General features: G+C 30.8%; 1 protein-coding gene across 1 annotated transcript; it reads right to left on the reverse strand.

The window, feature by feature from the left end:
* Positions 1-2,813: 2,813 nt before the first annotated feature.
* Positions 2,814-6,804, reverse strand: LOC136273937 (uncharacterized). Its single transcript, XM_066079700.1, has 5 exons — positions 6,604-6,804; positions 5,499-5,551; positions 4,767-4,895; positions 4,306-4,624; positions 2,814-4,193 (listed from the first exon to the last, which is right to left on the reverse strand). The coding sequence occupies exons 1-5, from the start codon at positions 6,705-6,707 to the stop codon at positions 4,052-4,054; spliced, it is 747 nt and encodes a 248-aa protein (XP_065935772.1). The 5' UTR covers positions 6,708-6,804; the 3' UTR covers positions 2,814-4,051.
* Between the last annotated feature and the right edge of the window lie 4,713 nt (positions 6,805-11,517).

The following is an 11,517-nucleotide window of genomic DNA, read 5'->3' on the forward strand; positions in this document are numbered from 1 at the left end:
TATTGAATCTCGAATTTCGAATCTCGAATCTCGTATTTCGAATCTCGTATTTTGAATCTCGAATCTCGAATAATCCTTCTCGGCTTTCGTACACACAAATGTTTGGGTAAAGCAGATCTTAATAGCGGTAGAACGTGAAATTAGAATTTAGAAATGATTCCCCAATGTCCTCATTTTTTTTAAAATTCTATCAGCACGAACACAAATTAGAATCTATATTAATACAATTTTAAGGATTATGAAATCTTTTCCTAAAAAATTTCAGATTATAAATTATTTCTATATCATTCAGAATTGCTATTAATATCACTTGGTTAATGTATTGTAGGACATAATTTTAAAAAATAAGCATGTAAAAACAGAGTGAGTAAGAAAAGTACTAAGAGATGTTATATTTTATCTTTTAAATTATTCTACTAGCATGTCTATCCGTATAATTGTGTTCGACAATAATAATTTTAGGAATGTCAATTCTTGAAGTGAGACTATGTGTTAGTGTCTGTTTGATTTGAGGTCAATTAAAAATATCATATGTCAACAGAACTTTGACATTAAGGCCCTTTCAGACAAATCGAATAAGTGTAAATTAAACACAATAAATAGATTATCTTTATTTTAGTAACGAACATTAAGGACATATGATATCAGATGTCAAAAACTAGTGGCGTTTCCGTGTTTAACATAAGACTCCATGGAAGGATTAATTCAAACATATCCTGTTTATCATAAAACTGTATTCAAATTAAAAAAACACTTCCCACTTCTGTCAAAGTTAAAGTTTTGTAAAGCAGCGTTCCGGTGCTAGAATTTTTGGTTTTAATACCTAATCAAAGTACTGAAGTACTGACGGGAGTTGATTTTATCGATTGTTATTCATTTCAAAATCAACGATATGTTATTTTGCATGGCAAGTAAATTTCTATAAGTATATGAATTACGCACATTTTTATAATATAAATCCTACAGGAATTTCGTGAAAATCCAATATAATCATGTTGTGTAATATTCAAAGAATAATTCCATCAAACTACGTATTAGTAAATGAAATAGTTATGAAAAATTGTATGGATCCAATCAAAATTGAACCCTTCTCTCGTTCAACCAGACTCCCAGATGTCTCCGATAATCTCCGACAAGCAAGAGACTCTATCCTTGTCGGAGTTTTCCGGAGACAGCCGAGCGTCTGGTTGAACCAAACTATATTGAACTCTGGCGTAGGAATACATAAAATGTACGACTTCAAAAAATATCTAAATTGTTCGTACCATTTAAAATCTGACTATTTACAAGGTATCTATAAATGAGTTTCCTTGAAGAACAATGCTTAAGAACTCATTACATCGAATTTATTGATTAGAACTAAATGTTGTCAGCGGTGTTGATTTGTGCTTAGGTCCAAACACTGTTTCACTTTCGGTTTGCCCGAGTAACTGCATAGGAGAGTTGATTAAAATCAACTCCCAAAAACCACTCTAAAGATTTTGAGTGAATGTGCGATTACAAGTTAAAAGCAATCTGAACCAGTTTTTGTGTACTATAACACTACCTTGTGCCAATACGAGAACTTTTAACAGGTGGAAGACAGATCAGTCATAGCTTTTTTTTTAACTCTCAGCTTCAATATATTAATTTAAGTTATGTCTAAGCGTTCTACGAAGTATTTCCTTGTTGTCAATATCCCCGATTAATCATTGAAAATCTTACACAATATTCATGCTTGATTAAATTTTTGTTTTGTTTCTCTCAAAAATGATTTAAACAGACAATCAAAATTAATAAAATATTTTTGCAACAGGCATGTTTCTATCAAAAGGGAAAATGATTGGCACTTAAAAGAAGAAAACATACTTTTTGTAATTTTTTTTCTCCTACATGAAACTTTTATTTTCCGTACATGAAGAAAATGTTTTGCAACATAAAAGCAGCTGGCACTGGTGTCTAATTATGGTCCTGAAGCATCACAACTCTTTCTTACACGGTTTGCCAAATACATTAAAACCTAAAGGCTTTTACTGGTTAAGGTAAACATTTGAACTGTGGTTTCTTTATGAATAATTATTGAGAGGCAAAGAAGATCTCGTAAAAATGAAACTTTACTTTAGAATGCTCTTGTGTAATATATACATGTATGCCTTTAAAAAACTCTGGTAACCATAATGTGTACAATTAGATGTAGAAAGAATTTAACATTGAATTATAAATTGAAACACATGCTAAATTATGTTTTTCACTCTATTTGTGTTCGAAAATTGTACACCGTAACTTATTTACTGTAGCATAAAATTGAAAACAAAATATATTTTTAATATGTAAATGTGAACAATATTAATACCTAACAGAAATGCTATATTACATTATAACTTTCCTTGAGGTTTGGGTATAATTAGGACTTGAAATGAGACATATTAATGTTTTAGAACACAACACACATGTACCCATATGAACAATTTCATATCGTACTTTTAAATGATATTACAAATTTGTAATTTTTTAATCAACAGCTTTTACCAAGATTACCAAATCCAAAAGTGAATGAAACAGCAGAATAGAAACAAAGAGGAAATCAATATAAAACCCTCAAACCATCACGATTGGTTGGCACCACATGCAGTAGGTTTAACGCCTTGAATAAATTGGAGTATGATTCAAGGAGAAAGAAACATACAGCGTTTCCTCAAAAATGGGTGAATAACTTATTAGAACTTCAATGTAAACTGATTCATTGTATGAGAATAATTATGAAAATATTGCAACATTGCTCAAAAACATTTGACGCTCTGTATATTATATAATTGTACCGATGCATCGAGTGATGACGATATTGATTGTTTCCAATATATGAAATATGTAAGTTAAATGATAAAACAATCTGATATAATAATCTTAATATCTAGATAAAGCGACGGGAAAATTACCCAGGTGAAAGTTTGACAACGACTCTGTCTTGTGTAATTGTGTAACCCAGGCAGTAGACAGAACACCAGTGATGGGTCATACAATGAATTAATTCAATAATATATACGAAAACCCCAAAACATTCAGAGAAATAGTCGACTTTATTCTTATTCATACGATGTATAATGTATAGAAGTACCGGTATTTACTTAACCATAAACAAAATAAATCTTTCAATAAAACAATTAGATTTATATTTGACTGGATATTTTATTCACAAATGATGTATTCTTTTTTTGGCTTTCAAAGTTATTAACTTAAAATGCTCGAATTAAAGGCCAAAGTATTTACATTATACCTTTTGTATGTGTACTTAAACTTAACTTTCAAACTTACCATTTTAATAATTCTCCCATTGAAGTATTGAATATGTTCAGTACTAAAATTTAAATTCAAAGAAAATGCGAAGCAAAATGATTTAGAAATCATATTCATATTACAAAAACAAAACATATAGAAGAAGTCACAGAGCCTTGAAGAGAATCTTCACAAACAGATTCATTGGTATAGTTACATGCATGTCATAAACACACACACACAAATAAAATTAACCCTTACAATTACTTGTTCTTTTGAAATATGATACAAATCACGAATGCGTGAATGAATTGTTGCACCTTCAGTCAAGATAATGTCGAATTCCCAAAGACTCTAAATAATACGAATCTGCAACTTAGTTGATGCCTGTCGAGTGCTTCTAAATCAGTAACTTGAATGTGTACATGTGATGTAGTCATTAGGGTAACATTTCCTTATAGTCAAATCTTCCACACTGTATATCGTTATAAATAAAAAGTAAAAAAAATACCTTACATGTTTTAACCAATATTAACCATGTTATTTACAAATTTATATTCTTGTTTTTGAACCGCTGTTCTTTATTTGATTTGGACCATCTTTGTACCATATGTTTAACATTTTGGTTGATATGAAGCGAAATTATTTTCACACTTCAAAAACGGCATTCGTTTAGGAATACGTGGATGTCATAATGCTTTTGCGAATGTATAATAGAACTACCATTCATTTAGCAAAACACAACACGGATGAAACTACATTGTATTTGGTTGCAGTATTCTCTGATGCTTCAGTTCTTTCAGTCGGTCGACGCCGCCCTCACCGTTGATATCTCCGTATATTCGTTTTCATTGATGCAGGAATAGTCGCCAGAATATCGTTGTGTAGACTTACAATAACCATGCTGATCTTCATGCTGGTCTCCATATTTCTCCATTACTCTGATAGAAAAAAAATAAACATTTAAAATAAGAATACATATAATTTTCTTCGTAAAAATGATGTTTCCATGTCAAATAATGTTACAAAAAATTAACTATTTGGTTAACATACTTTTTTTTCCAGCACTTTTTTACTCCAATCACAACGAAGATGATGAGCAATACACCGGCAAGCGACGTTATGATCCAGTCCCGGATTCCTGCTGTTTCGACCATTTCTTTGATATTTTTCCATAAACTTGTATCAGTGGCATTTTCTGGCAAATATGGGCCTTGTATAATGCTGGAACTGGTGTCAATGGAATTACTTGTAGAAAAGTGGAAAGACAGCCCTCGTGAACTTCCACTGCTTTTGTTCAGTAGAATACTTGACTTAGTGTCTTTTGTTAACTCGGGTTTTATGGGTAATGCAAATGGCTGTGCTAAATAGGCTGCAAAAGAAACCCAAATAAAATTATATGCATGCGCTTATCTAAGCAATGATATCTTTTAAATGTTTTTTAAATCAAAACTAATTAATTCATTGTACAAACATTTATACACTGCAATGTGTTGTTCTACGGAAAATTTTACCGTTTATACAGCCTTTCTTTGGATCACACGTGTCGTTGGCCGAACACATGCACTGATACATACAAACTGGTCCATACCACCCTTCTGGACAGGGGTCGGTGCAATTAAGTCCATAGGACCCCTCGCATTCTTAAATGAAATATCTCATTGAAATATCCGTACAACAAAGCAGTGATGTTGAAGGGATGTCTTTGTATAGATTAAACGATGGCGAATTTTTTTTTAACAAATTCACTTTCCTTAATTGATTAAATTTTTAAATGTGTGCAATTTCCAATCTTTATTGATTACTACTGTTTACCCTATATAAAATTTCCTTTGAAGCATTACGATAATTTTACGTGCTTTAATCACTTGTATGCACAATGAAATAAAATGTAAGGAGATGTACAAACCACAAATCAATTATCATATGCAACAGTTGTAAATACACACATGCACGTATTTATTTATTTGTGAAGCATGCAGAAGTTTTACCCGATTTAACGATAAAGAACAGCATGTAATACCTTTTTTAGTGATTAAATGAATACAGAAAAATAATTAAAAAAGACATGAATTTCAGATAAATGATAAAACAGGCAAGTTTCAATACACGAATTGTTTTGTAGGCATTGCCTAGTTTTTAAAGGGTTACGTTCAAAATTCAACATTTAAAGAAAAGAGGTTATCACCATTTAGTACATAATTTTTACTGATATTCTGCATTCCATTTTCCAAAATATTACCTACCATGACATTCATTATTCACTTCATAAAATCCACTGCAGCAGTACCTGGTTCCACTTGAGATAAAAATCATGTAAAACAACCAGTTAATTATTTGTTCGGGTTCATTATACGACGAAAAAAAAGATGCGTAGCTAATGAACTAGATTGAAATTCTTAAAAATATGGGTTTTGATTTGCTTAGTCTGGTTTGATGATGCAGTCAAGAGATTCTATGAAGTTTTTGTTTTTTAAAATATTAATTTTGATTGACGATTTATAAGGAGAAAACTGGTCAAAGTCAACTTAAGGATATATTTCCGTATTAATGCATCCCTATATACATGTATATGTTCTTTGTAATATTTGAAATTGTCTTATAGAATATAAAAGGAAGGGGCTCTTCATGATATAATTTTAATTAAACTGAAATTTAATTTAAAACTCTTATTAAACATTATATAATTCAAATTTTGATAAGATACTACTAGTCTTCCTCCGTTAGGAGAACATATCATTAAAAATTATAACAAATAAATTGAAACTTTTCTTATTTCAGATTTTGAGAAATTTTCAGTTCATTTTAGATCAATTAACAGCATATTAAATCAAGCTATCATGTTTTAGGAATTTTTCTGGACAAATGATCAAATCAAAAACCCTTTTAAAAACCTCTGAACTCTTTTCCCCAGAAAATTATTAAAAGGAATATTAAAATTTATATAACTGTAGCCGAATTTAGACTTTTTTTTTGGAAATATTTATTGGTTTTCTACCGGGAGTCACTAACAGTCTAAACCCATTCGTTACCCTTTTAAAATCTGTATTTCTTTGTAGAAATATTGTTACTCAAAAGTGGCTGATTTTATTGCGTTTTTCTTTTAAAAAAAACACGGTGATTCTGGTGAACACTAAACATGTTCTTATAGTAAACGTTAAAAAAATCAAACTAAAAGTAATCTTATGCCAAACATCCTAGTCAGCCAAAGTTCATCGGGGCAGTTTCGGCTCAGTTATTTATAGGATATAATGTAATCAATTTACTAAATTTAAATTGAGGGTAAACCATGCACCTCGTGTCCTGGATCCCCAAAGTTTTACTTATGAATGATTTTTTATTAAAACTTACTTTCCGAATTTACATCCATTTATTGTTCCAGGAGCGATCATTGAAAAAGCTGAATAAGAACAATGAGAAATGGTCATAAACATCACAAACAAATGCATAATCATTTTTTTATTTCATTGAGTGATTGTCTCAATGAAATTTTGTCATTACTTTTCAATTGCTTTTTCAAGGATGTTATATACTATATTAAAACTGAAAAAGAGGAACTTCCGTGTTTTTATATTCGTGCAATGAAACATGAATTTATTCAAAGCCAAAATCTGTCGGGAAGTTCCGCCTTGAAAATTTGTTAAGATAGACCTTGATATCAAGAGTGGTTTATTTTCCAGCATGTATTTTCGTTTCAATATAAGTGAAAATTTTGAATGATCATAGTAATATCAAATGATTGTTTTACATATTATTTTTAGAGTACGGTTTTTTTTTATTATATCTAATTGCCAATTTTGAGATATACAACACATTTATCACAGTTGGTTTGTGAAAAAAAAAGAAAAATGAAGAGCGATTATATTTTTTTTCGTGGTTATTTGTAGATTGGCAATTACATTTCTTTTTTAATATAGCATCTTGTTCAATACTTGAAGGCCAAAGAACTTTTCCGTCCAGGTAGGAAAAATGGCATACGAATTTGGCATTATGGCGTAATTTGTTTGCTTCTAGAAACTTCTTGATCATAACATACGTCACACGTTATAATTAACAATAAAGAACATCTTTCATGATCTTCATGAATGGGACATTGGTTACTGTTACAAATCAATATCGAAAATGAAATAAGATTTTATCACATTTTTGCTATTTTAGAAATCATTCCCTACTTAGCTCAGAGGGATAAGAATATTGCCTTTTAAAGTACCAGAGGGAACATTAATGCCTTTGTCTTGGTTTTTGAAGCTTGAATTCTTGAAAAAAGAAAGCAACAGCTCATAGGTATCAGTATAATAGATAGTCACTGTGACTCTAGTATTGTAAAAGTTTTCATGATAAATTTATTCATTTATCAATTCTCTATGTCATATAAGGTTTAATAGTGCAGCAATGCCCGTGAACAATGCTTTCTAAGACAAATCACAATTCTACATAATGACAGAGATAACTGTTGGAATAACATTCCCCAGGTCCTGCTTTATATAAATTCTTGTTTACTTTTATCATAAAATTATTCTAATGTTCCTTTATTTTGTCTTGGACGTATCGCAAAGAAGGGAGGTAAAATATTAATGTTGCGCAGCTAATTTAATCATACTCTTAATATATTTTCTGTGCCTCTGGATTGATTAACTAACTATTGGGCTTGTTAAAGAAAATTCATTAAAAGCACTGCGCGGACCATACATTTCACAAAACCACCAACATGATGTGAATATACTGTATAACACTTCAAATTCTACAATGGAAAACCCAAACGAAATGTAAATACAAAAGAATTAAATTTAATCTTATAGTATTTTTATCTCACTTCCTTATCGGATAAAGAAAAATATATGTAAAAGTATCATTCGTACATCGAAGTATCATACTAAAAATAGCGTTTGCAAATATAATTATTTTTTATTATTATATAATATGAAATATCAATTTTGCTAGGTATTATGTAAAGCTTAGTTTATTCCTTTATAACATATAATTGACATCTACCGAGTACCAAGTTTTTAATATGGAAACTTGTTGTAATTCAAAGCTCTGTAGACTGAAATATACACGACCTTTATCTATTGGTCGAAATTTACATGCACACGACCAAAAAAAAAAATCACTGACTGCACGTAATAATCATAATGATTTCAGGCTCAAATACCCATAGAAGACGATTAAGCTGTTTCTTTTAGCTAATGTACTGATGTATTTTCATGCAATGTCGCCGCCTTCATACCCCACATGAATCTCCAAAGAAAGCATTTTATTGTTTAAATACTAGTAACACATAACAAAAACTGGTCTGCAAAGAAATTCAAAAATGTGAATGAGATACTTCCCTTCTATATGTGAATGCATTAAATTTGCCAGGTTGTTGCACATAAACTGGAAACATATCTCTTAACACACGAAATGTATGATGATTTCGCTTTATAGTAACAATTTTCCCCAAAAGAAATAAATTGAATTGGTACAAAAACCATTAATCATTGCGTGGCAAATCTGACTGATTTTACCATTCATCTTGACACTCTCGTTTACTCATACTAACTTTGTATCCAAGATAGAGTTATCTCTCTTATCAAAGAATCTAACCAACCTGCTTTCTGGTATTTGAATGGGTAGATAAGTGATATGAAGGCACATTGAGCATTGACAGTGCTTCACTTTTAATTTTTTGAAATAAAAAATCTTAAACTGACACTATTTTGAATGTGAATATATTCTATAAATGTGCATTACATTTTATAGTAACTTTTTAATCAACATTTTTTTTAATCACCGTGGTTTAGAATTTTTAAAAAAGAATTTTAAACTGGTGAAAATAATCTGATTAAAAAGTACACTTTTCGACTGGCAGATCACATCTTTTTTTTTACTGTTAAATATCAAATGTTTAATTTTTACAATGTCGAAAATAGGATACTGTAGGAGGTATATTATTCCTTTCACAAAGCGGCCAAGTAAGGTTACCGCGACTTCTCGAGCCTTTCCAATGCTAGTAATCGGAGGAACAACTTCCAGTTTTGCAGGCGTCAGTGACAGCCCTCTTTTAAAGAAACTCAAATAAAAATGATTAAACTCTTTTATCTGTTAAACTCAATTAAACATCAGTTGTACTGATCGTTCATCCGTCTGTCTGTTCGTCTGTAAAATCTTTATAGTATTGCCTTCTTCTCTAAAACCATGAACTAAGCCAAATTTAAACAAACCTGGTTCAAAGCATCCTAATGGTAAGAAGACTTGTTTAAAATGGTAAGAAGACTTGTTTAAAAAAAGAGTAAAATCCTTTTGAAATGGGAGATATTCACGAAATTGTAAAAAACAAAAATGTGTGTCTTTTATAATCTTATTATTAAGAACCACGGCATCGGACATGCCAAAATTAAAAGTAAAACTGCTATGTAAAGTGAAAATTTTCGTTGTTAAAACGGGATCCTAAGACTAATACTAGGGTTTTAAGTTTAACATAGAAATACTAACTCCAAGAACTACAATGCATGCAACAATCCCTTTTTAACAGTCCAATCATCCTCATATGATAAATTAATCAAACCGTGACCCCCGGACCAATACTGGGGGCACAGGAGGTGTTCAGAGTTTTACACAAAATAAATAGGCCGAAGGGAAAATGTTTCAAATTTTTTTACTCTTGAAAATACTATATTACAATTTGTGATATAATTATGCAAGCATCTTCACGTTCTTACATGTACATCCCAGTCCCTTTGATCTACATTTGGTGGTTTAGAAGTACTGATAGTATTCATTACTTTGAATACGATATCATCAAACTTTAATAGTTGGCGTACCTTACATTAAATAAAACAAATCTCAGTATATGAGGTCACAAAAGTAGTTTTTCATGTATTTCATGTATTGCTTTGATGCATAGGCAAATCTTGGAATGTATGAGAATTTCTGATAGCATAACAATTGTTTTAGAAGAAAGCAATATACAAAACTATTGTAAGGGTAAACAATGTAGCACATCCATGGAGGCCTATTGCTGATAGTTATAACACTTTTTTCTTCAACAACTTATAGTTTTCCAAAAAACTCGCCTGACTAAAAAAAATTTATTCAATGGAGGCATGCATGTATCAATTAGACTACTGGGTATCTTATTAGAAATAAATTTTAATTTTCGCTGCTGATCAAAAATTTATAAATGGAACGTGAAAATTTAAGCAGAAAGATCAGTCTTTTCTAGTGCATTTACATGTATATCACTTGAAAATAAATTATATCATTAATTCAAATTATTTCGGAATGTACATTTATCAAATAATTGCATGTAAGCTTGAAAGCGGAAGATAAAACAGTCATATTTTAAAATTGTATTTGTTATATTAAGATGCAAATCATCTGAAATGCATTATTTTATTTCGAACCATAGGAATTAGAAAAGGATATTAAAGCATTGCTTTTGAGAGTGTGTGGGGGCAGCTACATCCAAAACATCTTAACAAGCAATTAAAAAGGGTAAATGCTCAAAAGCTATCAAATCACCACACACACTTACCCAGTAATTGTTTAAGGTGGTTTTGGACATCTGTCGATATTAATGTGGATTAAAGGTATATGTGGCGTATTTGTAATAGAATTTTTGACATGAGTTTGAATTAAAAATATACACCATGCTTCTCATAATTAGACGTTACACAAACTCTAGGCCCATTAAAAATGTTCTGTCTTTAGTTGCCTGACGTCAGGCATATCTAAGGTTTAAAAGTTGCAATCTCCGAAACAGTGCAGACAATGGGACAAGCAATATCTTGGTATTTCACAAAAAAGATTAACCGATGCATGTTTAAGAAGTCAGCATTTACGTTCATAATTGATGAAAATGTTTTATGGCATGTAATAACAACAGCGAGCAAGAGTTTTCAAGTAAAAATGACGGTCACCATGCAGAGCACGTGTGTAATCCTGATTTAAAAATAGATCAGCATTCCACCATATTTGAACGGTGAAAAAGTGGGAGGGGTCATCGCAACAAGTTGTAACATATTGTCTTGTACGGTACAATGTAAGTAATAATTGGTGTTGGATTATCATTATTACAAGAGAGTCATCAGTTTGGATAAAAACAAATATATATTTATACAGCTGGAATGTTTACTGGAGGAACTAAATCGCCAAAGCGGGGTGTGACCCGATTTTCGTTCAGCTGGGCGAATTCATTAATCTTGAAAAGGAACATAACTCGCATGTCTTACTAAATGTACATTACTACATTTAACAATTACTAATCAAGTGTGTTTCTTAATT

The sequence above is a fragment of the Magallana gigas genome, chromosome 3 (genome assembly GCF_963853765.1).
Source record: "Magallana gigas chromosome 3, xbMagGiga1.1, whole genome shotgun sequence".
Classification (NCBI taxonomy): domain Eukaryota; kingdom Metazoa; phylum Mollusca; class Bivalvia; order Ostreida; family Ostreidae; genus Magallana; species Magallana gigas.